Raw genomic sequence first — 27,713 nt, forward strand, 5'->3', positions numbered from 1 at the left:
TTGGTAATTGCCCTTTGGCCACGCCTCTCAAGACTTCTCAGAGCTTCTGCCATTTTCATTCCCCTTCCTACTCATCTTTCCTGATTTGCTTTCTTTCTGGATTTACCTAATGGTGCTCATTTCTGGCTGAATGTAAGAATCATGGTGAACTTGAATTTCTAATTTTGTTTGATGTACAAAAATTTCACATATTTAATCGACACATGCGGGTGAGTTTTGGCCACAAACCCACTCCTGATACCGTCACTGCAACCAAGTTACTAAACATGGCCATCATCTCTAAAAACTTTCTTGTGTTCTTCTTTGATGGGTGGTTTTTTGTGTGTTTTGGTGGGAAGAGCACTTGACATGGGATCATCCTGTTGGTGTATTTTAAAGGGCACAATGACATGGTGGCACCCGGGGCACCTTGTTGTACAGCACGTCTCTCCCACTCACCTTGCACAGCTGACTCCTCAGACCCGCTGAGCCACACCTCCCCGCCCCCCACTCCCAGCCCCCGCAGCCGCCATTCCGTTTTCTGCTTTACAAATCAGCTAGTTTGGATCCGTCACCTAAGTGGATTCCTGCAGCATTTGCCCTCTGCGACTGGCTTATTTCACTTAGTGGAGCAGTTGGCTGTGCTTTCACCCAAATGGTCGCAAATGGTAGCATTTCTTTCTGTTTAAGGCTGAATAGTATTGCATTGTGTATGTGTATTCCATTGTCCATATCTGTTCATCTGTTGATAGACGTTTGGGTCATTTCCTCAGGTGAACTTTTAAAACCTACGCATATCTGTGGCCCAGCCGAGGCCACCGTGACCACCGGTGTTTGTGTCGTATTTCTGTAAAGAGCCTCGACCTCTGTTTGGGTATACGGCTGTTGCTTGAAAGCAGTTCGAGCCTTTCGAGGTGTGTGGAACAGACTTGGGTCCAGGTGGCGGTTCTCGGTCAGGGATGATTCCCCCAGGGGACCGCTGATAGCGTCTGGAGGCACCTTTGCTTGTGACAGTTTGGGGAGATGCTGCTGGTACCTACTGGGGAGGGGCCAGGATACTGCTAAACATCCTACAGGGCACAGGGCAGCCCTCTGCCCCCAACAGCAAAGAATACCCAGCCTGAAATGCCTGTCTGTGGAGGCGGAGAAGCCCTGGTCTGGGGCTGATTACCCTCGTGAGGTCTCCTCCTAACGCCCGTGTCTACGAGATCCTTCCGTGGGGGCCATGGGGAACTCGGACTGTTCCCAGCTCTAGGTGTGGTCCTGGAAGCATCCGCTCCTTTCTGGCAGTTCTCCTGGGTCCAGGTGGTCATGCTTTCCAGCACGTGCAAAGCAGTACTCAGCCAAGACTTGAGGGGCCGCTTGCAGGTTGCTGGGGCTCTCTTCCTTGCATTTGCTCTTCTTTGGTATTGGCCTCACGCACTCCAGCTACCTCAGCCTCTCTGAACCCTGACCTCTGCCCCCTCAACTCAGCGAGAGAGGGGCAGCCTGGAGGCTGCCTGTGGTGGGGCACAGTGGGAGGGCTCACCTCCAGATTCCCTCCCTCCAGCTCACAGCCCCCACAGCTTGCTGCCCTGTGTCAGCCTAGGTCTGGTCCCCCCACTGCTGTTGGTCAGAGCAGAAAGTCTCCCTGGTGGTGTTGAAGTCCCCCCAGGGCTGGGGAGGGCCTCTCCGGGCTTTGAGAGACTGTTCCAGTGTTTGGGGCGAACCCTCAGGTCACATGAAACGAAAGCACTGGAGTCTGATGTGCTGGGGCTTGAAGATAACGCCATTCAGGGCGCAAAGAAGTCGCTGAGACCAAAGGGGAGGTAAAACAAACACCCCCTTTCTTCTCGTTGTTATCAAACGGTGCACAGCAGTCAAGCTGTCCCCAAACCTAGCTGAGGACATGTAGCCAGTCCAGTCTTCAGAGTCTCCCTTTCCTTCCTGAAGTCTTTCTGCGGAGAGGCCGGTGGCCTGGCTGCAGTGAAGGCTCTGAGCCCCGAGTCGGGCAGGTTGAGGAAAGGCTGTTAAACAGTGAATATTCCTGTTGCCTTTGCCACCCCACGAACAGGTCAGGGACCTGCCTCCTGCCTGGTGCTCCTCCTCGAAGCCTCGGCCACTCGCCTCCACTGACAGCGGCTGGTGGCCTCGGTCCAAATGCAGGAGCAGGGGAACCCAAGAGACAAAAGACAAACAACCCTTGGGTCTCCATGCTGCCCACTCGCCACATTCTTCCAGCCCTTCCCTGCACCTGCCATGGGAGGCGGGTGGGCCGAGGCCAGGTCTGAAGAGGGGTCAGAGGGGTGAAATTCGTTCTGTGCCATCTGGAGGCACATCTGGTGATCGAGGACTCTAAGATAATGTTGCTGCGGATGTTACTGTAGCTCAGTGCGATTTGATCTGGCCACGTAGAGCCAAGTTTCGAATTTCGAATTTCCTGAGGTTTAGTGGAGGGAGTTTTTGGCTGGCTTCAATCAGACGGGGCGTGGCTTCAATCAGCCACTCCCACACTTTTGCCAAACCCGCGGAGGGGAGACCTCAGACCAAAGGCGGTGCTGCGACCCAGGGCGAGGGCCCTGGGTGGAGTCTTTCTGGGGTCTTGCTAGCTGAGCGGCGTTGGCAAGTTTCTTGACCTCTTGAGCCTTAGTTTTCTTATCTGTGTTCATGAGAGCCACGGCGGCACCTTCCTTACAGGACGGCTGGGGGGATCAAGGACGATGATCTGCACAGAGGGCTGAGCCCAGGCCCGGCCGGGAGACAGCGTTCCATGAAAGCCAGCTGTCATCGGCGCCCAGTGCCAGTGTGCTCTTTTCTGCCATGCCCAAGCCTGCCTCAGAGCCACGGCTTGAGGACATGGCCTATGGGTCCAGGTTAACTGTGACCAGCAGGTGACAGGGACTTACGACCTTCTATATGCTTGGCTCCGGGTAATCCCCGTTCCCCAAGCAACTCAGAGATGAGTCGCCAAATCGGCCCTGAACCAAGAGCAGTTTTCACTCGGCACGGACCCTGTGCTGTCATCAGCGGCAAATTCCGTTTTCGGCAAGAGCATCCAGGGCTGTGAGTTCGTGCACACCCTGAGTTCACACGCGAGGAAGGAACCCTGCCTGACAGAGAGCAGGCCACGGCTGGGAGTACCAAGAGGGCACTTTTCACGTCGGCAGCACCTTCCCTTAGGAGGGCTGCGAGACTCTACGTGGGGTTTGCCCACTCGTGAAGGATTGAATGGCCCTCATGCAGTAGTGTCCTTTAGGAACCCTCAGGAGAACATGTTAGGAATACAGAGCCCTAGGCTGTGGGAAGGGTGAGGTCCAGAAATCGATGTTTTTCACATGAAAACTGTGATTCTGATGCAGGTCTGACACCCTGATCTGGAAATCGCAGACTAGTATTTTCCAACCAGGTAAACCCAGGAGAAAGAGGACAAAGCCCATGTGAATTGCCGGTGTCAACAAAGCCAGTGTGAAGGTCCTGGGAGTGGGGGAGGGGAGGTTGGATCAGAGGGTGCCTCACCAAGGACTGGACCCCTGTGTGCGGGGACAGTGGAGAGGCGGGGGCGGCACAAAGGCACCAGTGTTGGCGGATCCCTGAATGGCCACATTGATGCTCGCCACAGCTGCGTGAGGCCCTCGAGCCTCGTTTTTCCAAAGAGAAAATCCTGTGAGGCCCGGAGAGATGAGGCAGGCTGCCTAGGGACACTGGCAAGTGGCGGAAGGAAGATCCCACGTTAGTTATGTTCTACTCCGAGGCTGTGCTTCCGGCACGGTGCTGGCGAGGGGGGAGCGGCGAGCAGCATTTGTCCCAACATGGTGGCTGGGCCCCAGGGGACTTCAGACTGGACCATACAGAAGGCCACCCGTGCCAGGGTCAAGTGGTAGGAGACAGGCACAGCGCCCCTGTGACTTTCTCTCTGCTGCTGCTCTGGGCGTCTTTCCTTCCCAGGACCCTGTCGTCACTCGGTTCCGAGGCCCCACGCAGGCTCTCCTGACCCTCCGTCCTTGATGTCCAGGCTCTCTTCAGTTCCTTGTGGTCACAGGACGGAAGTCTCCATTTTCTTGCTGGCTGTCAACCAGCACTGTCCGCCCCAGAGGCTGTCCTCAGGTCCTTGCCGCGTGGGCGCAGCCGCAGGCAGCTGACAGCGTGTTTGTGTGCTTTTCCAAGGCGGCAGAGCAATGTCTGCTGCTCTGAGCCTCTCTGACGCTTCTGGAGACACGCCTGGTTGGGCAGGCCCACCGGTGTAACCTCCCTTTTGATGGCTCCACATCAACTGATTGGCAACCGTAATGACACCTCTAAACTCGAGTGCCACATAGCATGACTTCATCGTGGCAGTGACAGTCCGTCACGTTGACAGGCTCTGCTCACACTCAAAGGAGAGAGAACATCTAGGACATGGGGACCAAGGGGTGCAAATCTTGGGGGCCCTCTGGGCATTCTGCCATCCATGCTACATTTTAAAATTTTGTGTATCCGCAGAATAGGGTATAAAAGGAATGCAGGCATATAGGTTGGAGTCTTTGGGATCTCCATGATGAAAGATGCCCCTAATCTGCTCCAGCTCACCACGGTGACCCCAGCACCAGGTCAGCCTTCAAGAAACATTGTGGAATACATGGATGGATGGATGGGTGGGTGGGTGGACGATTGGATGGGTGGATGGATGGACAATTGGGTGGATGGATGGATGGATGGATGGATGGATGGATGGTTGGATGATTGGATGGATGGGTGGAAAAAAGTGCATGAAGTGTGCTTTAGATGAAAACCTGAGGCCAGGGTGAACGATGGTTGACAACTTCATGTGTATAAGACATCTCCTGATTTCATACTTACATCAGGGTTCCTTAAAGAGCCACTCACTTTTCAGTGGTCGACAGACAGACGTCACCTCTAGTTCGCCCAAGTGAAGTTCCAAAATGAGGTCACTTGTTTTATCCTCCCTTCATTAATCAATTCCAAATGGAGACATTGTTCAGTTTCCTTCCTGTGAGTCTAATTGACATTGCTCCTCCATCAGGAGAGGACTTTGAGACAGCTCTGGAATGAGTACCCTGGAACACACCAGGATCTAGGAAAGATAATGTATCAGAGAAACAGACAGGGCTGAAGACGGGTGGGGGTGGGGCTTTATTTCCTTAAAGTAGACAAATTGCCCACCATTTTGTGTGGAAGACAAGAAGCCACTTGCCAGCAGAGCAGCGTGCAGCCTGTGGCAAGCGGGCTGGCCCCCGGGGCTGCTCCGCTGTGGGGCTCAGATGCCTCCAGTCCAGCTGCAGACGGGGTTCTCCCTACTCGTTATCTTAGCTTCAGCGTGCTCCAGTCCTCTAACGAGTCCTGGACTCTGCTGGCTTCTCGGGCGTGGCTCTGGGTTCGCCGCCTCGTGTTGCCTTCTAGTGTCCAGGGGACCAGAATGGTGATGGGCTAGGCCGAGTGTGTGACAGGGACTGGGTCCCGGGGGTTGGGTCTTCAGAGAGGGCCCGGGGGTATGTGAGCACTGTGGGGTGTCAGATCTGTACCCCTGGGCCCCAGGTTGGTGTCCAGGAAGGCATCTGTGGTGCTTTCAGTGCCGCTGTTCTGGCTGCCACGCGGGGGACGGACCACGAAGACCACGTGAACAGCTCCGTGCCTGTCGTTTGTGGCCCCCAGTGTGCCGAACACGTGCTCCCATGATAAAAGAGTGGGAAACGTGTCTCTTGTGATGCTGAAGTAGAAATCTTCTTCCTTTCTTCCATGGTCTTTCTCTTGGTTTGTCATGGCGCCTTTCATTTGCTAGTTATTGTTGGTCTAACTAAAGAAAAATTAAAATTCTCAGTTGTCACCATGAATGTTACTGTTCAGCTTCGTACTGTGTGAGGCCAGTTTCGACACAAAGAGAAAAGCAGTTAACTCACGCAGACTCCCTGAACGACACCACTTTCATCGTTTTTTCCTCGCACAGGCATACAGGCATTTCGTTCTCACTGGGACAACCGAAACGCCGAGAAGCCCAAGCAGGTTTTCATTTCTTCTCTTCACATGCAACTGCATTCTCCCCACACTCTCTGCCTTTATCTCGCTGCGAGTCAGGGGTGCCGAGAGGAAAAGGAACTGCGGGTCGCCCTGTCCTCCCCTGTCCTCCTCTGTCACCATCGGCTGACGCAGGGATGGCCCGTGAGGAAGGAAGAATGCCGTGTGGTTGGCCGGCTGTGGGTGTTTCTCAGGAACCCAGTGCCTTCTTCCTGCACTTGAAATCAGTCCAGTTCAAGCACAGAGCGTGGCCTCGCGGGGCTGCTGGTCCTCCGCTTACTGGACCTCAGATGTAATTCACCTCGCCTGTATCTACTTTGAGCTCCCACGTGTCCTGGGTTCACCTGAGTTCTGAGGTCAGGGGCACCTGGACACCCTGTGTGAATGGGGTAGCAGGAAAATCAGCAAACACGCACGTGGTGTGTGTCTGTGTGCACACAGGCACACTCCACTGTCCCCCAGGACCTCACCTAAGCACAAGTTCAAAGGCAATGTTATTAAAAAATTCAAGATGGCGTCACAGGCCACAAACAAAAAAATGGATGAACTGGACTTCATCAAAATGAAAAACTGCGGGCATCTGAGGATACTGTCAGCTCAGTGAAAAGGCCACTCACCTGCAGCGCAGATGGACCTCGAGGACATCACGCTAAGTGAGATGCCCCGGCCTCAAAGGGACATATATTACCTGACCCCATTTTTGTGAGAGAACCTGGAATCAATTTACAGAGACAGAAGGTAGAATGGCGGCTACCGGGGCTGGGTGGAGGGGGATGGGAAGTTGGCCTTTAACTGGTGCAGAGTTTCAGCTTGAGAGTGTGAAAAAGTTCTGGAGGTGACGGTGGTGGGGGGTGCACAACAATCGTGCGAACATGCTCCATTAATCTCGCTGAACCACGCACTTGAAATGGCAAGTTTTATGTTGAGTGTGTTTTACCACAATTAAAGAAAATTCGAGATGACGACACTAACCCAAGTGTGTGGCCCTTTTGATGGAACATGGGCCCTGGGGGGGGTCCTGCGAGCACCTGCGTTTACAAAACCCTCTTTCGTTAGGAGCTGAGATCTCGGGGTGACAGCCCATGTCCTCCTCTTACTAACTTGGTGTCCGTGGAATGGAGACTAAGCTCAGTCAGCCTTGTTCGGGTGTAACTTACATACACTAGTATTCATACATTCTGAGTGTACAGTTCGTTTTGTTTTGACACATTCGTGCCGTCCTGTAACCAGCGAATCACAATGTAGGGGGCTTCCACCAGCCCCCAAGGTTCCCTGTGCCCTTCCTACTGGCGCCCTCCCGGCCCTGCCCCTGGCAGCTCGGATCTGCTCTCTGCCGCTCAGTGTTGCCCGGCCCGGCGCCTCCCACAAGCGAAATCTCGCAGTGTGCGCCTTTCTGTGGCCAGGGTACATTTGCGGGGCTACTTTTGGCATCGTAATGAAACAGTTGATGTTCTCTTGCGAGCGCAGAGGAGGGAGGTCTTGGGCCCTGACTCAGGTAAACTTGGACTTTGATCCTGACTCTGCTGTTTGGTAATTCTGACGTGGCATGAACTCCTCTCTCACCCCCGGCATCTGTTGCTTCATGTACAAAACGGAGTTAATAACAGCACCTTCCCCAGGGGCGTTTGTGGGGATTGAATTGAGAGTGTATGGAGAGGATGTGGGCAGTGCCGGGCTCATAGGTAGAGCTTAAAAATGCTTAGTAGTTGATCATGTTATTGTTGAGGTTAGTATTAACAAGAACGTTAAGAATAATGTTTTCCTACCTTTAGAATGGGATGATAGTGGTACCTTCCTCCTGGAGTTGCCATGGAGATTACGTAACGCCTGGGAAGCACCTCTCCAGGCACCTGGACTGTGGGAAGCGCTCTACAGTGCAGCTGCTCCCACCGTTCAGTTACAGAGCCACGGAGGGCCTGCTGCTGCTCACTGAGTAAAAGTCATCGCCTCTTCTACCTCTGGGAAGGCGTGAAAGTCAGCTGCAAAAAATTCCCCTTTTAGGCTGCTTTCTGTCACTCAGGATGAATGAAAGGTTGCAACGCAACTAGCAGTGTGAGATAAGAAGACCTTTTTTCCTGCTGGCCCAGGGGCAGAGTCCCCTGTGCACAGGTGAGCAGCAGAACAGGAAATGCCTCGGTCCTTTGTTTCTGGTCCTTTGAAAGAAGAAAGGCGACAACAATTGAGTTAAAAGTTATTGGATTGAGTGGGTAGGGGATTGAATTCTCAGAACTTTCTCAGGTTTTCCAAAGTCAGAGCAACTTTACTCGATTTTCAAGTATTTCAAGCAGCTCAGGGCCCTAACTGAGGGACAGTAGACAGTGACCACAAGCAGTTACTGGGGAAAGGAGTTTCCACGGGGCACAAGAAATGGAGTCGGTGTTTAGAATCATCAGCTCACATTTTCAAGTCAGGAGAAAAGGACGCAGATGAGAGGACGCAGGACCAACGTGCTGGAAGGAACACTTCGGGAACCAGGGGAAACCCTGTCTTTGACACACAGAGCAGTTTGGCTCGGTTCAACTTCATAACTGGGTGATTAACACGCCTACGTTAGGGAGTAGTTTTGCCCCCATGCCTGATTGCATAGAAATCAACCAAGTTCTTTATCCTGGCTGCTCCCATCCAGCCCTGCAAACAGACAGCAGCCCGTGCCCCCACCCCCGGTGGGAAAACCAAGAGGGGGCTCTCCACCGACCGCTCCCCGACTGGCAGCCAGGGCAGGCTGTCTTCCAACGTGTGCCTCACAGGAGGACGAATAATCAAAATAATATATCTTTTTTCCACCCCAGACTGTCTCATTTTCAAACCGGGATCCCAGCAGACACCACCCTTGCGAATAACAGTGAAGGAGAAAGCAAGGAGAGACCAGAAGATCGAACGTCGGTCTTCATCCAGATCCCGGCGATGAGGGAATAGTCCTGCCCCTTGCAATCAGATGGGGGATATTATCTCAGTAATAAAAGGCAATTGAGAAGCTAAATGAAAAATCTAATGTTTTCATGCTGATTTATTTTAGATTAGAAAAAGTTAAAGCAGATGTAAACACGAAGAGCTGGAGCATGAAGAGGGAGTCGTGGCGGAACAATAGGTCTCAGTTTTGAGTGATTGTAGGTGCGATGTAGCGTTACCCAGAAAACACCCCGCTGAGCCGCACACTGGTCGACCTTAGTTACTGTGGCCGAAGAGAGTTGAGAAGATTGAATGCCAGGTGCAATGCTGGCAACAATCACTCGTACGTCTCAGTGAGCTGTGGAGAGCCGTCCGACCTGGACCACCCATACCACGTGCCCGCTCTCTGCCCTCTGGGCGGGTCTCAGTATCCGCAGGAGAAGGCACTGGGATGCTGACAAGACATGGCCCTCTTTCCGGTTTTTCTGCTGGCTGACTCCATCAACTGTGTCTGCCATAACCTACAGAGAAGACCCAGGTCAGAGGCACCCGTGGTCTTTGACAAGTTGCGATAAAAGTCGCCGTGGGGGTCTCTCCTCTGTACTCCTGGTGAATGTGTCCGGAAGAGGCAAAGTGAGGGCTAGAGATCCCTGTTTCCCCTCTCCCTTCTTTCCTAGGGCTCATAAAGCGTGGCCCCTGTTTTACTTGCTCAGTGCTGTGCAAAGCCCACCTCCACCACCCTGCACACACACACACACCTGTGCACACACTAACATGTAGGATGCTGAGAGCACCGCGTTCCAGGAGGAAGACAGTCTGGCTCTGTCATTTAGTAGCTCAGGGACCTACAGGAGGCTGCCTAATCTCTCCACTCCCCTGGGGACCTGCCCCGTGGGGCCTGGATGAGGGGTTTTACGGAAAACCATCACCCAGAGCCAGGCGAGTTGATTACACATCTGTGGCACCCGGCCATAGCTCTCCATCCAGAACTCTTGCGGCCAAATGTGATTCAACAGTGATTTCTTAATTTTATTTCAGAAGGGTGATATTGCACAACATCCCCAGTGGGATCTGACTAGCACCCTCTAATTAAGCTCACCAAAGTTTGTGCAAGAAAAGGTATGAACATTCACACTAAGTGAAATAAATTAATATTCTAAGTAGCCTCAGGTTAGCTCAGGCGAGGTTTGCAGTCAGGTTAGTTTTCTACACACTCAGAGAGAGACTCTCCGGTTTCAAAGCTTTATGGATTTCAGAATGTAGATAAGGGGTTATGGGCCCAGAGCGCACACTCCTGCGATATCTTCGAGGGAGAGTCAGTGAACACAAACACACCAAAACAGCAGCGTGTTTGCTTGTTCGCGTCCAGCCGTCGTGACCGGGCTCGGGAGGGCCCAGTGCGGGAACACGGCAGTTGTTTGGACAGCCTTTAGTCTGATGTAGGTGGGAGGTCCTAGTGTTCGTGCGTCTGCAGTGCTCACATCGCACTGGCGCGCAGCTTCTGGCTCCTGATGGGATTCACAGTCCAACTGCTGCCCACTATCACTGTCCCAGCCGGTGTCGGGCTCGAGCACAGCATTGCGGCCGCGGCGGTGCTGGCAGGCTGGACTCAGGGTGGCAGGTGGACGGGTGGTTTGGGGGGAGCCAGAGCAGGTTCAGAGGGGTAGGCCTGGCAGCCGGAGCCGCCATGTTTTGTTCCTGGGCAGTTATGACTCGTCCCCTCTCGGGACTTGGTTTCTTTATGTTAAAACAACCCGTGTGCTCTGGCCACCCCCCAGGGACTTGGGAGGGTCGGAACGAGGCGATGTGTGTAAGAGAGCTTTGTGGCGGGAATGCCGCCTCTGACGGGCGGGTGTCGTGCTGCTTTTAATGCGCCTGGTCCTAATCATAGTTTTCACCTCCCCAGGAGTGACCCTAAGACCTGGCTTCCATCTGGGCTCCTTCCTTTGCTTACTAGGTGTGTGCGTGACTTTAGACAAGGGACTTGACCTCTTCGCGCCTCAATTCCACACATGTAAAATAATGGCAACACCTCTCTCACGGAGCTGCTGGAGAGATGACGAGGCAATTGCCTGGCATGTGGAGGGCCTGGTGACCCCCACTTGAACCAAGCCTGGGAGCCCTGAGACCAGAGGTGGAAAACAGGGTCTTAAATCTCCCCCCGATTGTGTGGCGAAATCAGTGCTGCCATTCTCTGAATAACACACCGACGCGTCAGAGACCCAAGGGAAACAGGATCTCGAAAGGACTGAGGAAACAGCCGGGCCTGACCAGACCCGCCTCGTGCCTGGGAGGTAGCAGGACCCCAGCAGGACCTCTTGTTTACTGGGAGAAGTACCTCTCCAGCAGAGAGAGCGCTCCACCTGTTCACTGTTGCATGCTTCTTCCGTGACGCTTTACCTCTTACTTCGTGGGGATCGTAGGAGACATCCCGCTGTGTTCCCTGTGGCACTGACAGTAAGTCGTGAGCATTTGCTCACGTGGAGATGCTCGGGAGTGTGGCTAGCCGGGGCTGTCGGTGGGACACTTCCACTGGGGTGGGCAGCAGGGTGGCTGGCCCCAGAGAGCATGTGACAGTGTCAGCGCCATAGGTCACAGCGGCCTAGGCTGTGGCTAAGGGAGGGGCCGAGGAAGTGGGACAGGGAGGGGGTGGCCCTCTCCTCCAAGGTTTGCTGAGAGCGAGAAGATGAAAGGGAGGAAGGTGACATGTTGGGGGCGGGGGGAGTGTTTTGTTTTGTTTTTAATGAAGAGCTGGACATGGTGAAAATGCCGAGGAAGGCCAAGGTGAAGACAGAGGGGAGAACGGGGTTCCTGGATGCTGGAAGGTCTCTGAGGACACGGCAGAGTGCGCTCCGAGGGCCCTGTCCACCCTGGGTAGGAGGCTTTGCTCGAATGAATGAATGAATGAATGAACTCATTGATTGGTTTTTCCATCCTTTTTTCTCAACAACTATTTATTGAAAGCTGGCTATGTGTTCAGGCCTATACTTGGAGCTAGGAATCCCTCAGCAAGCAAGACAAAGGTGATTTCATTCTCATAGGGTTATCATCTAGGGGAGAAGCAGACGTCACTTGTCGATTCGCACGAGTTGACGTGCATTACAAACCCAGGGGAGCGGAGTGCCCTGAAGGAGAAGGATGCTTCTGGGAGAACACAAATCAGAACCCTGGCCTCGTTTCTGAGAGTGGTGTCCGGAAAGACATAGGGGCAGGTCCTGTGATCGGAGATCCAGTGGGGCGGGGGGGCGGGAACCAGGGAACAACATGCTATGCAGCTGGAACAGCGCGTGCAAAGGTCCAGTGGTGGGGAGAGTGTGCGTTCAGGGCTGAGAGGTGCTCACGTGAGTGTGTGGCCCAGAGAGATGTGCTCAGAGATGTCACGGCCGTTAGCAGGGCCAGGCCACACAGGGCCCTTGGCTGCTTCATCCTGAGGGCCATGAGAAGTGTCGCTGAGAAGTGTGGCTCTTCTGTACTCGAAGGGATCACAGTGAGCACCTGGCCGACAGCACAGCCAGAGACAAAGCTTTCCACAGTGTTGCTGCTGGGTTGCGCCCTGGGCCAGACGATGACAGAGGTGCCAGGATCACCCTGTTGTGGGGAATTCTTGGGTCAGTAAAGCCCAGCTTCTGTACAAGAGTTCCAGGCTTTTGGAGGAGCCCCTGGGGCCCAGTCAGCTTGCCATCTCTGTCCCACTGCGGGGACCACAGGGAGAGGGAAGCCGTCCTCGGTCCAAACCCGCGCGCTTCAGTGTTTGCTGCGTGGTGGCGGGCTGCAGCCCTCCACGCAGCATCGCCTGGTGCATCGGGAGCTTGCTGGGTGAAAATTAATTCTGATTAATTCTGTGTTGTCATGTCCCAGGTTAATTGACTCGCTAGACTGGATAGAGCTGCTTTAGAAATTAACACATAAAAATTGTGCTTCGAGAGCCATAGGAGACCCCAGCGCAGGGGAGAGGAAGCTTAACACTGGGCCCCACTCGCCTGCAAACCCACCCCACCCGCACACCCAGCCTCCAGACCCACCTGGCCGGTGTGTTTGAAGCAGAGGAGAGATGACTCACTTCTGCTGAACTTGGGATTTACGCTATTTTCCATCCCTGAGTCTAATGTGGCTGTGCTTTTATTTCCTCCCTGCAAAGTGTTTGTGTGTTAACCAGTGTGTTCCCTGTGACGTGCCTCAGCTAAGTCTGAGAAGATCACGTGTCACGTGTGTAAGTAGATTAGCTCTCTATACACCGACACACACGGCCAGATGAGAGTACTTAGTAAAAATAACAACGGAGTGTGGCGCACACGGGCTAACAGCTCAGGCGCTTTGGGTCCAGCCCCCCGTCGAATCCTGGCTGCCTCGCACCCCGTGGGCGGCCTCAGCTTTGCTCTCCTGGCTGCACAGCAGAGCTGACGGCAGCGTCTCTCTCTGACGGCGGTGGATGGATGGAAAGCCCTGAGCCCCACCGCCGCCCCTGTGGAAGCTCATTAACTGTCAGTTCTTCCTATGCTGATTATAATTCATAATCACGTACTAGCAGGCAGTGGCTGAGGTAGGCCCCGGGGGGAGAACCCGGAGGGGGGAAAAGCGCTAGCTATTTAATTCTCCCAGTCTCATCCCAGCCCGCAGTCTGGGCCCCACCCCCACTTTTTCCTTTGGCCACAGGGTGGGGGAGGCCAGGCTTCTGCCTGGGCCAGAAGGCTCATTTGCCCAAAGCTTCCCCTCTCAGTTCCCAGACTGGTTGCCCAGATGCTGGGGAAGAGAAGGGACAAACATGGGGCCTGAACACCGAAAGGCTGGGCTGGGCCCTGTGAGCTGCCTCTTCCACTCACACTACGATTACGGTGGGGGGTGGGGGGAGAGGAACAGACGGCTCCTTCTTCAGTGTCGGATGGGGTCCCGGGGTGTTCAGGGGCTGTGGGCCAGGACAGTGTAGAGTGAGGAGCTCCAGAGTCTTTTACAACCAAAATCAGAACCCGGGCCTCACCCACAGCAAACGGCTTTCAGAACAAACAACAAAACCAATCTCGGCCTTTGGCAGAGAAGGTCAGTGGAACAATCCTGCCTGCAGACCGTAGAATATATTTTATATATATTGAACTTATTTTCATGGGATCTGGCAGGCTAATTCTGAAATTTGATTGCTCGTGGTTAATCAATTTATCAATATTTATTGACTGTCCAGTTTTAACTCAACACCCACTCAGCACTCTGATGGGACAGAAAGGAAATATCAGATGTGATTCTTTGATCGGCTGGTGGTGTCCGTGTTAGCGAGTCACAGCTCCCTCCCTCCCCGCCTTCTGCACTGTGGGTTTCAGAGTCATCAGAAACTGGCCCTTCGGTCCTCAGCAGAGCTGTCTGGGGAGACCATGTGGATCAGTATTTATTACGATCCACATTCTTTCCTGGGAGAATGGAGCCTGTCTGGGGTGTTTCTTGGTTTTATAAAAGTAATAAGGCACGTTATTTATCGAAGATCACGTACCCAGCAATAAAAACACAAGACTGGGAAGGTTTCTGTTTATCTTCCAGATCCACAGTCGGCTCTTCTCATCCCCTGAAGTCGCACTGCCTGGGAAAGAAGCGAGAGTCTTTCGAACGCAGGTACAGAGCGGGGCTCCTGCCGAGTGGAGGCCCCTTTCCAGCCTTTATTACTCTCTCCTTCTTTTTGTTAATAATGAAATGTGCTTTGGAGCCTGGTCTGTCTCCTGACGTTAGATGGCAGCCCTGTGGCTCCGACAAATTCTGAAGCTGGTTGAAATGTCTGAACGCACAGGCTTTGGGTTAGTAGAGGCTGAAAAAGCTAAGGATGCAAAGGAAACACTGACCACCTCCGGTAGCGCCTGCACGCCCAGGATTGCTGCGGATGCGGAGAGTGCGGGGCTGGCGCCGTGGGTGCGGGGTGTAGGGTGCGCCAGAATGAGTGGTGGGACCAGCGTGGGACCTGCTCAGGTCTGAGCGGCTGTGATTAAAACTTGGGCCCGGTGTCTGTGCCGTCATAAATCATTTTTTATGAAACTTCAATTCGCAGCCACTAAACTGTAAAAGGTACTCGGTGAGATGGTTGCCATCCCGGCCTTTTATTCAGTTTGTTAACATAAGTGGTGTGGAAACAAGCTTTCCCCTCCCTTTTGTGAGAGAAATCGTATGGATTTAGGTCAGATGTTCTGAGGGAGCTGTAACAAGACTACTGGGTTGCTAGAACATATCAAGTTAGAGACTCTGGCAAAAGTGAGTTTACAGGAATGCTTCCATCTGTAACCCTCGTTTGATTTCACTCTGTAAATGGGGCGGGGCAGTCGGTACGTGTAGCGAAGTCTGTGTGTGTGTGTACATCGGTGTGTGTATGGGCTTACACACACGTTTGTAGCCTCTCTTTTCGTGACCCTTTGCCACCTGCCCCTATCAAAGGTATCAGGGACCTGAATTCCTTTCTGTAACTGACACTGTCAACTCAAGACCAAAGGATGATGTGAAAGCCGCTTGCGTAGTTAGCCCTGGCCGGAGCCTCAAAGCGTGGTTTGTAGCCTGTTCTCACCGGTGACTGATACGGGGTCTGGGTCCTTTAAAGACTCAGCCTAGACTTCGCCGTGGTCAGAACGAGGATCCGCTTCTGCTCCTGCTGGCGTAGACCTGCACCCACCTCCGAGCCCTCGGGCGGCTCTGGGAGCAGCCCGCCCCGGTGACCTAGATGTGGACACGCTGTGGGTTGTGCAGCTAGCTCAGCTCGCAGTGGGCCTGATCAGGTACTTCACAACGGGCGCTCGCTCACAAGGCCGATGGCACAGAGCCTGAGTGCCCGCTGGCCCCGAGGCCCAGAGCTGATGGTCAGGGCTGCCGGGGAGCACCCACACATGCCTATGTGAGGAGGGTAATTGCCTGTCATGCAGAGAGCTCTGGGTGAGAGCCGGGCTTCTGGCTCCTCCCTCCTTCCTTCCTTCCCCTTCTCTCCCGCCTTTCTGTTTAAATCTATCTACATTTTCAAGTCCTACTGATGTAAGGACAGTTCAGAGGCAGGCTGAACCCTCCAGGAACCCGTAGTGAGCAAGCCCCTTGTCTAAGAAAAAGCCTCCAGGACGCTGTTTAAATAGGGTGAAGCGGGGTGTATTCAGGGAGGGCTTGCACCGCCTTGGGCCTTAGAGACCCGGCTCAGCTCTGCATACAACCAGGAAAAGTGGGGATTGAGAGCCCAGGAGCAGCGTGAGGGTCAGAGGGTGGAAAATTTCTAAGAGGAAGCACTAGGGTAAGGGACATTTTTGGTTCAGTGGACTTGACAGATGGGCATGAGGGATTTGATCAGACATCAAGGCTGCAGGATTTTCTTGAAACGGACCCAGCGGCCCCGGGACAGAGCGTGAGGGCGAGGCCTTGTGTGAAGGAATGCACAGAGGAGCCTGGCCCCCTTGGTCTGAGGGGTTCTCCGTCAGAGTTGGGACACCTGTGGTGGGCACCAGGCTCGTCCACTGCAGGGCTGACCATTGTTCCCGTCTGGTAACACTGGTTAAAAATGGCAAGACAGACTATCTGAGCTACTGAGGTAGGGGGAGGCTCTGATACAGAGCAGAGCTCAGCTTTGAATGCCACAAGGTGGCCGGGTTATATTGTGGACAGAAGGGTAACCACTGTAGGGGACACAGGGGACTTCATGGAAGCACAAGCCACCAGAGTGCAGAATGCACAGGAACGTGGGGTGAGGGGCTCCAGGGGCCTCAGCAGCAAGAGTGCAGGCCTTCAGCTGGAGCTGGGAGACTAGGACTCTCTTCCCAATCTTGCCACTCCTGTCTCTCAGTGACCCTTCTCAGGCCCCATGCAGATCCAGTCTCCTCGGGTCAGGAGCCAGGTCAGGTGTCAGAAGCTTGGCTCAGAGCCAGCCTCACGGACACCTGGCCAGCAGGGCTGATGTCCCAGAGTCACAAGCCCACCCCTGGACTCCCAGGTTTGGGAGGAGCCCTAGAGGTCACTTTGTCCAGCTTCTTCCTGCCGTCCGATGTCTGAGACCCCTCCCCTCATCCCAGGCAGGAGACAGCTGACCACCTCAGAAGCCCCAAGGATGGGGGACTCAGTATGTGAAGGCAGCGCAGGACGTGGGCACACAGCTGGAACTGATAAAACGCTTTTAGGTCATACTGAGCCAAAATAAATAACCTTCTTTATGCATTTTTCAAGCTGTATGGAGTCGGCCAAGGAGACCCAGTAGATATTTTTAAGTCACTGGGACGCGTGCTCTGACCCAGGCGCAGTGTGCTATTTCAGGCAGGGGACGTGCGGGTTTGTGGGGAGGGGAACAGCAGCCAGGGGCGCCAGAACCCTGGGAGAGCAGGGAGGCACCTCGCTTGCAGGCAGCTGGGACAAGGGAGGCGTTAAAGATGTTTCTGGGTGGACGGTGCTGACATGAGCGAGGTAGGGGATTCAGGATCCAGGAGGTTACAGGGTCAGGTGGTGGTGTGGGTGGGCGGACCCTGAATTCCTGAGGTCGGGGCACTCTTTGTGGGAGAGGCCACCAGCCAGAGATGTTGGGGAAGCAGCGAGCAGGTTGGCATGGAAAGCAGGAGACGCTCAGGGTCGTGACTCTTGTATGATCATCGCGTACACGTGAGTCACATGGGCAACCACGAGAATAGCTGAAATTGGCACTGGAGAGACCGTGTGAGCCAGGAGAAAGTGGGCGGCACCACCTCAGGCGCCCGCCCCTTGCACGGGGTGGGAAGGACAGGGTTTATTTCTCAAGTGGAAGCTTCTGGTGCTGGCGTTGACACGCCCTCACTTTGAAAGTCCTTCCTCTCCTCAAGGTCTGATTTCGCTCTCAGACAGTGGTGGTTTCAGGCCCCCGTTCGCTGCAGGGACCACTGTAACTGTCGGTGAGGGGTGGTGGGCTTCGCTGTAGGAGCTCTGCCAGTGGGCCATCTGGTCCAAACAGGGCGCAGAGGGCTCGCACAGGAAATCTGCTGTGACCGCCGTCTCCAGGTTTCCATTTTGTTCCCTCCATTTGCACAATGCCCCCATTCACCAGCCGGTTGCTCGAAATTCCAGGACCAAATGGATGGGGTGGGTGGTGGCTTCTTAGGGCAAAGCTCTCCTCTTGGCAAGGCCTCGGCAGTCTGTTGGGCTGCGTCGAGTTTCCGTTTCCCGTGATTAATAGGGGCTGATTGCCGAGAGACAGAGAAACACGTCGGAAGGGCGACTGTTTTTGCCCCAGCTCACATCTGTTTGCGGAATCAGTGAGAGGCAGGAAGTCCCTTTCCCATTTCCATTCTGCACCTTAAGAGAGGGTTCCATGTACCGCTTCCCCATCACTGTCCACACACTGCCCGTCTGCAGAGGGGACGGCTAGATCAGAGGGGTTAGCCAGGGTCAGGTGCCTCATCAAGCCACTTCTAGGGAAATCAGTCATGGGAAGTGCACATAAGGGAACTGATGAAGGTCACTTGGGATTTTTCATTACTAATTCGAGTGGCTTGGGAAGGAAGGTGGGCAGCGTGCAGCGGTGTCCCTCCTAATCCATTAGGCCCAGTCTTCCCGCCTGGTGGGTTTGGCAGGGCGGGCCTTTGACTGATGAGAGGGTGAAGTGATGACATGGCACTGAAAACTTCAGGACAGTTGCTCCGTTATCCCAGCTTTTACGAGAGCAGTGGTGGGCTCCCTGCATAGCCGCGGTTTCAGTTTCATTAGCGCCGAGTCAGGGAGTTGCCCCAGTGAAGCACATGCCCTTGGCCCTGCTGCCAGGAGGGCAGTCCCCTTCCCCCTTAGGGACCGCCAGACAGGACGTGAGCTGTATTTCCCTTCTCCTCCCGGAGTCGTTTGCAACTGTCACGGATCTGTGAACAAGTATGGAAGGGACACCGCGTTTCTCGGTGTGCGTTCCCTGGGGACCCTGGTTTTCACTCAGGCTGGGACAGTTGGGGTTGAAACAGGTGGGTTCTTTTTTACACACCACCCATTTGATCGCACTGCACGCCACCTGCCTCATTCCCATCGGTGTGTCCGTGGCCCCCAAGCAGAATTTATCCGCTGAACACTGCGTAACGAGGTCTTTAACTAACACAACTTCTCTGGTCAAAAATCATGTCCGTGGTCAGAGAGCAAAGCTGGGTTCCTGGGCCGCTCTGGCTCGCACTTGCCCATGGAGACTCTCCAGGAAGCTGCTTCTCTATCTTTCTGTTGGGAGGGCCCTTCCTTTTGTCAGACATGTTCTCTGATCCCACCTGCACCCCTTGGTGTTTCGAATGCGTTCATTCCGCAGCCATAGCCTTCCCAGCAGCGCCTCGCTTCCCTTGTGCACTTGTCTCTTCTTCCCTTCAAGACCGTGGGCTTGGAGGGCAGGGACCTGGGCTCCCTCATCTCTAGGTTCCCAAGGTCCTGCGGGATCAGCACTTGGAAACTGTTTGTTGGACGGAACAGTGTTATCTGTACGAACGAGCAAAGAGAAGCCCACTGGGTGTCCAGTGGTCTCATGTGACTCTCCCAGGCAAGCCCCCAAGCTGCTGGGAACAGGGTCTTGGGACAGCTGTAGAGAACCTGGCAGGGACAGACCTGCCTTTGGGTTTTTCCAAGATTCTTTCAAGAGCTCCTTGTCCTGTTACTCAGCTTCCTGTGTTGAGGGGGACAGAGGCTTCCACCCAGGTGGCTCCTATGGAGTCTGGTTGGTGCTCGCCATGCCCAGTGTCCACCCTGCTCAGCAGGAGCGGCAATGGGAGGGCCAGCAGGACCCCTGATCTCCGGGGAGGAGGAACATTCGCTCCTGCTCTTGCAAGACAGAGAGACGTGCTGGGGTCTGTTGTGCCTACTTGTGTAGGACAACACAGGGAAGAAAATAGACTAAGTCGCCTTGGTCACAGGAGCATGGGGTCGTCCTTGTTTGCCATCTACTGACTAACAACTGTGCCCCAGGCCCCTCCTGCGTTCTGCCCAGCAGCTGCCCGGGCTTGACCCTCAGTTTTGCTGCGGTCACCCATACACGGCACGGTTTGTCCCCCTGCACAAGTTTCTGCCTCTAGCTTCGTCTTTGCCCTTCGCTTGCCAACACGATCCAATTTCAAAAATAATTGGGAAAATAATGAGCAAAGCGCTCTGCTGAAATTTTCCCAGTCTGTCTTGCTTTGTGTCCTTAAGAAATGCAGCCGATCACATTGAACTGCTTTCTCTCAGAGCCATGAGAACCCAGTCACTGCCTCCTGTGGACAGAGGGACAAAGGCACCTCAGCCCGATGTGAGGAACTCAGACACTGGGGGGGCATCGGGTGGCATCTTTGGGTACCAGGATCTTGACCTGAAAAAAGGGACCTGGCCCAATGGGCAGGCGCCTGGCCTTGCGTCTCTGCCGGGAAGGAGCTCTCTTTGAGGTCATGTCGGTAGGAACCCTAAGTCCAATGCCTGTGGTCCTCCACCATCCAGCCCGGAGAGCAGATGCCTCTGAAATCACAGCAGGAGAGACCGGCTCTGCCTGCGCAGTCGCTCCCGAATGGAAGAGGGCATCTGGCCACTCATGGAAACTGCAACAGAAATAGGGCTCTGGGCCCCTCCCAGCCTTGTGGCATCAGGGCTGTGGGTGTGGGGCCCAGATGCTGTCACAAGCGCTCCTGTGGGTCTTCAGGAGTTGGCTGTGACATGACTGTCATCCTTTGCCCCCATGAGGTCCTTCCTCAGCATGAAGCTCTTCGACAGAGTCTGCTTCAGCTGTCTTCCCCCTCGTGGTGATTGGGGTTCCTGCCCCAGGGGTGCGGGGCTGGCCTTACCCAACACCTGACACGGACACGTGATTCAACAGCAGCTTACGAGTCACATGCAGTAATAGGCCTGGGGAGGTGGCCACCACCTGCCACATGCATGGCAAGGGAGGGTCTCACTTACCCCCTCTCTCAGGTCCAAATCTCTGTCCCGTCTCAGGAGCGTGTCACTGTCCATCTGGTTGGTCAAGCCAGAAACCCGGGACTCCGCCTGCCTCCCCAGCCCTCCCGTGTCCAGGTCCTGACCACGTCCCTCGGCCCTCTGATTTTCCTCCTAATCATTTTGGGCATCCACCCTCTTCTCTCCGCCCCTGCCACCAGGACGGCCTGGCCCGCTGCACTAGCCTGTGCCCTCGCTGTCTGGTCTCTACCTGCAGCTAGAAGGAGCTCTTCAGGCCACGCCGTTCCCCACAGATAACCGCCCCCATGTCTTCCCACCGCACGCAGATCAAAGATGCTCCTTGCTGTGGTCTCAAAGGCACTAGAGGCTTGTTTCTGAGCTCTTTCTACACCTCCCTGCCCCCACCTCACCCCTGCTGTGTATGTGCCTCCTGCTATGGGAACCCTGTACCGTAGCCCTAACCCTTTGCTGGAGCCAGGCACCCTCCCATTCCCTTCCCCCTAAGCGCTCCTGACTTGTCCCACAGACCCTCGTGCCTGTGTTCCAGGGAAGCCCTCCCTGATCTCAGGGCCAGGCCCACCCAGGCACCTGGTGCCCGTCACCCTCTCCTTTGCTGCACTTGTCATGGTTGTGTTAGGTTTCTTTTTATTTGATAAGTATTTGTTCCCCATGCAGACTGCAAGGTGCACAGAAGCTGGGGTTCTGCTGGTCAGCCCGGTACATGCTTCAGTGGCCCACAAACACCTGCCGGGGACAGGAGCTGGCTGGTTGGAGGAAGGAGCTAAGTCCCAGCTGGGCCTAGAGAGCCATGGGGACAGGGCATCAGGCGCGTCACTGTGGCATCAAGAGGATGTTGAGACGATGTGCCGAGACCGTAGGCGTAGCTCCCTTTCTGCGCTCTCTTCTCCTGCCACTCTGGATTGGTCCGACGCACTCTCCTGACCTCTGTCCCTCAGCCTCCTGCTTCCTCTGACATCATCGGCTGCTCCCTCCCCATACTGCCTGGCCCCAGAGCCGCAAGCCCCGACCTCTGCAGAGGTCCGAACTGGGCTTACACGTTATCATGGCTGTGAGTGAGGCTGCTTTAAATTAGAGAGGCCTGTTGGCCTCTACTTCCTTATTATGTGTTAGGTGTATATCTAGAGCCCCCCGCCACCCAAGAGAAAAGTAACACAAACAATCATTGAAAGTCACACACTCCTTCCAAAGGTGGTGTATTCTTGGGGAAGGGCTGCTCGTAGAAGACACGTCCCTGAGCCCTCGCGGGCCCTGCTGTGCGGGATGCTCCCGGTTTGGGTGGGAACTGCTGATGAGGCGTGGGGAGACAGGGCCTGGTGAAGAGGGAGAGTGGTATTTTTTTCAGTGGCTTTTGCACCCAGCTAGCCATCTAAAGGAAAGACTTTCAAAACAAAAGCGTATATGAACAAAAGCAACAAAAACTGAAAGCGACACATGGGATTACATTTATTTTGGAAGCTTAGCGTGTTGGTTACTGTAACAATCACCTCAATGTCCGGTGTCCTAGCACAAAAAGAGTCTCTCTGCCAGTCCTGTGACTGAGCCAGATGGGACGAGGACACTCTGAGCGAAGCCACTGCCAGACACTCCTACCGCCTACCCTCGCCGCTTACTTTCCATCTTGGTAAAATACCGGTGCTGGCCTTGAGATAGTCCGTATAAAGCACATTCTCCTGGACAAGTTCCCTCCTAACCTGCTGTCTGAGCGTGGTCTCTCTCTCCGGGCACAGCAGCCTGCCGACACCGTGTCCTCAGCCCAGGTGGTGAAATGCGGTGGGCAGGGAGGCCTGAGCCTGGCTGACAGAGCTCGGAATGACCGCGAGAGGTCAGAAAATAAAAATCAGAGCCGACGCCTTTTCCCAGCATCCGAGGGAGCGCCTTTCTATGGGAGTGTCCTGGGGCAAACCCGTCCTGCTTTCAAGCAGGAGACGGAAGATCTAGCTCCTCTGCTCAAAAGGGCCTTGGCCTCCTGTCGGGAGCCTACCTTGGGCGCAGGAGGAGACCTTATGTTAATAAGACCTTCCAGGACATTCTGCCCCGAGGCTGGTGTTCGACAACCCTGCCGTCTAACCTCTGTGCTGAGGGGAGAGTTCCTGCTGGGACGTTTCTGGTTTTCACAAACTGCCTTGGCCACAGAGAGCAGAGTCACCATAAAGTGGTTTATGTCATTTTTAACTGGAACTCTTTCTTCAAATGGAGTCTTCCGGGAAGCCCATTTGTGACCCAGGTCAAAGCTGCAGGAGGGCCGGGAGCCCTTACGCCTGGGAGGGTGGGGACCTTGTCCCCGCTTTTATTCCAGAAAGCGGTGCTGCGTGATGAGTTTGGGAGTGTGGATGTGAACTTGGAGCACCCTGGGCATGAGTTCAAGTTCGGGTCAGAGGAGGATGCTCCCGCCCTCAGAGACGAGACGGAGCCTGTGTTCTGGGGTGCGACCCCGAGGCTTTGGGACCCCAGCTCTTCCGCAATTTATTCTTCAGTGTCGGACACTGGGGCAGACCCCTGCGAGGCTCAGTTTCACCATCTGTGAAGTGGGAGCAGCGCCTCCTTTGCACGGTGGTTTAGAAACGTATTTGAGTGCGGTAAGAACACTGAAGGTGGGATCTGCCGACACAACCGATGTGTAAGTGCACCCCGCGCTCTTGATGACTGTGGGCACCAGGGGGACAGTGGGTCTCCGGGACGCGTTCATCGCGATTAACAAACTTCACACTCCCTGAGTAGCAGTGTCCCTCCCCCTTCCCCCGGCCCCCTGCCATCCCTGTGGCAGTCTTTGAGTCCATGGGTGGGACGTGTAGACACCTCACGTAAGCGGGCCCACGCGCTGTTTGTCGTTCTGTGACTGGCTTCTCTCTGTACAGCGCTCTTTGGGTCCCGGTGTTCACGCCGCTTGTCCTCAGTGTTGATCCTTCTCTGTCCAAGTCCCTGCCACCCAGGAAGTTCACAGACCTCAAAGGCCTGGCAGGCAGAATTTGGGAAAGTCAGGGGGTGGCCCCCCTTTTACCGAGAACTCCCCGTGTGCGCCGGGGATGCAACGTGGAGCATGACGGCGAGAGAAGCTGCCCTCCTAGAATGTGTGCTTTCAGGATTCAGAACAGGCCCAAACCTGGTGGACAAACAAAAAAACAAAGTTATTGCAACAAGGAGATGCGAGAGAAGAGCAGAGGGGCGCCCGCTCCAGGTCAGGCAGGTGGAAAGGGAATTTGCCGCAGCAGGGGCCGAGGTGGGGGGGTTTCAGAGACAGGACACGGGACATGCAGAAGTCCTGAGGGAGGGAAGAGCCTGACATGTTCCAGGGGCCACAAGGAGACCCTGGGCGGCTCGATCGGGCTGAGGAAGAGGGATGGGCAGAGAAGCAGCTGGAGAGGCGGACGGGAGATGCGCCAGGCGGGGTTTTCTGTTTAATTCAGAAGCAGCCACAGGTTGGACAGGAGGAAGCTGATGGATGCATCAGGCTTTGTGAGACCATTTGTGCTTATGGGGGTGTCCTCAGGGGGTGGGAGGCTTCAAGCCAATATCTTTTCGGCAAACTTGTTTAAGAGACAGAATAGGAAATGGCAAGTACAAGACTGCCTGGGCCCCTGCGAGAGGCTTGGAAAAGGGGCCCGGAGCTTCAGCTTCCTCTCTTGTTTTTTACTATTTATTTATGTATGTATTTGAGAAAGGGAAAAGGAGGGCAAGAGAGAGGGAGAGATACTGATGTGGGAGAGAAACATCAGCCTGCCGCCTCTTGTACACACCTTGATCAGGGACCCAACACGCAATCCAGGCACGTATCCTGGCTGGGAATCGAATCCGCAAGTTTTCACTTTGCGGGACGATGTCCAACCCACTGAGCCACACAGGTCAGGGCCAGATTTTTGAACACTGAGTCCCCCTTGATGGTACGAATCGAGGGGGCGGGAGTGAACGCAGGGAGACACGTGAGTGGCACTAGGGTGGTGGCCTGGGAAAAGTGGTGGCGTGCGGATATGTGTCAGAAACAGAAATAGAGGCCAAAGATTTGCTCAAGGACTGGATGGGGGTGGCGAGGGAATAGGGCATTGAGGATGATGTCACACTGCCTCTCCCCTCATCCCCTCGATGCAGAAGTAAAGGAATGGGCACTCAGAGGGTTAGGGACCTGCCCAGGTGTCAGGGCCACTGAGTGTCGGGTATGCACCTGGCTGGGCTGCCCTGAAGCAGCTGTCCGTGCCCCGTCACCATGGGCTTGCAGGGCTGCAGAGCCGGCCGTCGCTCGCAGGGATGGTTGACTTCAGAGCAGACGTGCACAGGGCCTGGCAGAGGGACATGGAAACGGCTCTGCCCTCTCCCTTCTCTTCTTTGTCCCCATTCTGCGTCCTCCCTCACTGCCAGCTCTCCCTGCTGCCTCCCAGCCCCACCCGGCCCATCTCCTTCTCCAAGACAGCCACCACTCCCTCCTCCTCTGCCTCCCTAGCACCAGCCGCAACAGCTCATCCCAGGGTGACCGCGCTGGGACCACACAGGGACCTCTTCTCCCAGCGTCTCTGGGACGCTGCTCCCGGTAGGTGTCCCACAAAGTTTTGGCGAGTGAAGGTTTTCAACATAAAGGTGCAGCAGCAGGCTGGTCGAGTGCCAGGCCTCCAGGGATTCCAGCTGTCTGGCCCGTTTTCTTATTAAAATGTGTTACAACGGGGATGATGACAGGCTCTGCGTCGAAGGGTCACCGAGAGGATTAAGCAAGGTCATGCTGGCCGGTGCAGAGTGCACACATGGCGGCTGCTGCTTTTGTTATCTGTGTACGAAGAGGAAAGAAAGTCGAACGGTGTCACACAGTCAGTGCGAGCTGAACCTCAGGGATGTTTGCCAGTTGAGAGAGAAGCTGGTGAGCGCGGGAGGCAGGCTTTCCCGCCGCGGGGTTCACGGTCAGTCTTTGGGGGCTGGGCCGCGTCACCCTCAGCTGGCACCTGTCGACATCGCACGGCCTGGCCGCGGCCTGGATACGGCTCTGCAGGGTTGGTGGCTCCTGTCCTTGCTGAACACCTAGTGTGTGGATTTACCAGTGGGACGCACGTCATATCCGCGCGGACCACGGAGCACGTGGGCCCTGTCACTCACAAGCCTGTTATCCTCCCAATGCTTCTCATCCCTCGAGAGCAGCCGTTGTTCTGCTAAGTACAACTAAAATTTTAAACGTGGAATTGAAAATAATTTTGAAAACGGTCCCCGTTTCAAGCCATCGCGTCGAGCATAGTTCCCTCAGATGTGTCTGCATCTGCCTGGCAGCTGGAAGCCCGCCACGAACACCTGCCACGGTCTCTGCACGGGCTTTCCTCGGTAATTGAGATGTGCTGAGCATGGAGCAGCGGCCCGTCAGGGGTGCGAGGACGGTCCCGGCCAGATGTCTCCCCTTCGTCAGAGCGTGCCCATCAGGAAGCACTGCTGGAGGGGCCGCCTGTGTCGGCCTGCGAGAGAAGATAAGCTGGTCTTCTCGCTCCCTCCCTCCAAAAACAGAATTAACCTCTAAGAAGCTGTCATCCGACATTGTCACCCTTTATAATTAATGCCACCAGAGGCCAGCGGGGGTAAATGAATGCTGCAGACACCAGCCCCATCATTCACGAGCAGGTAGAGCCCCAAATGCCATGTGTGAAGGCTGCCCCGCCTCCCGCACCCAGAGAGGATGTCGCTGGATGGAGCACCAGCTGGTGCTTGGAATCTTAACTCCTGCCTTGGCAGTGTCACGAGGAGTCCTGTTTAGACCCCAGCCGTGACACAACGAACATTCAGAAGTCCCTCAGAGACCGAGAGAGCCGGCAGGGAAGAGTGGTGACTAACGGCGGGGACTGCTACCCACGTGGCTGGGGGACCCATGCGGGCAGTCGCCTCCCAGCCCTGCCATGTGAACCTGGGACCACAAGATGCGCTCTCCCCGGGAGCTAAGTGGGGAGTGATTGGTGCGTAGTAGGTAAGCCCGGTCTTGGAGACACCGCAGGAAGCGGATAGAGGTCAGGAAGGTGATGTCCTGTGGCCAAGGAGACCCTCAGCTTAGGAGTGAGTGGTGACTGCCAAGTGCACAGAACTGTCCTCTTGGTGAAATCAGCCCCAGATGACTTATTATTGAACTGTTCTCCATGCGGAGAGACAGGAGCCAATGAAGCACAGCACGGAGACAGGCCTCTAGCAAGACCACACCCTCCCCTGGGCCCATTGCCCCCAGGGGCCGTCCAAAGCAAGCAGAAGGGCATCTTGGGTGCTGGGGTTCTCCACTGATGGGGACCCCAGGGCGGGGTGACTGCCGGAGCACACCCTTGCCCAACTCCACCCTTCTCCTTCCCTCCTTTCCTTCCCTCCTTCCATTTATCTGCCCAACCTTTCATCCCTCCATCCATCCATCCATCTACCTACCCAGCCACCCACCCATCCATCCATTCATCCGTCTATCCACCTTTGAGAGAGGGCCTGAAAATACATAAAATACTTAAATAAATAGACACAAACCTTGGCATTTTGAGTTTACTACAACAAACATTTGGAGACCCCAAGAATGGAAAAGCCAAAGAGGTCGTTAGAGACCTGGTCCTACTGACCAATAAGAAAAGGATGAGCCACAGAGCAGCTGCGTGGCCCCAGACTGGTCTGGAACCCAGGCCTCAGAGCTGCCGGTGGAAGGAGTTTTCACATCCTGCATGGAGGAACCCGTCTGCGTGATAAGAAGAGACTCAGGCTTTGTGGGTCGGGCATCATTCCACGCGTCTTCCCGAGAGGCACCTGCTCATTTTGATAAGGAGAGCAAGCCAGCCTCTTGTTCAGGGAAATCTGGCCCGGCGTAGTCAGAAATAAACCAGATAGACTCGGGTCGACATGAAAACATCCTCTCCCCAGCAGCTGGGATCTGGGTGTTCTTTCTGCTCAGGGCCCAAGAGAAGTGGAAACACATCACTGTGGCCCAGAATATGCCCCTCCTTACCTGTAACTGACCACGCTGGAAAGGAACTCTAACATTTTGTCCTCTGACGGTGGATGTCCCGCTGCCCCACGCTCAC

The 27,713-nt window shown here is 55.0% G+C and overlaps 1 protein-coding gene across 1 annotated transcript in view; it reads left to right on the top strand.

Moving 5' to 3' along the window:
• C4H10orf90 (chromosome 4 C10orf90 homolog) overlaps positions 1 to 27,713 on the top strand; it is a 145,069-nt gene that overhangs the window by 2,977 nt on the left and 114,379 nt on the right. The window contains 2 exon segments of the mRNA XM_053922909.1: positions 14,380 to 14,407; positions 14,410 to 14,451. Coding sequence (XP_053778884.1) covers positions 14,380 to 14,407; positions 14,410 to 14,451 — 70 coding nt within the window.

The sequence above is a fragment of the Desmodus rotundus genome, chromosome 4 (assembly GCF_022682495.2).
Source record: "Desmodus rotundus isolate HL8 chromosome 4, HLdesRot8A.1, whole genome shotgun sequence".
Lineage (NCBI taxonomy): Eukaryota > Metazoa > Chordata > Mammalia > Chiroptera > Phyllostomidae > Desmodus > Desmodus rotundus.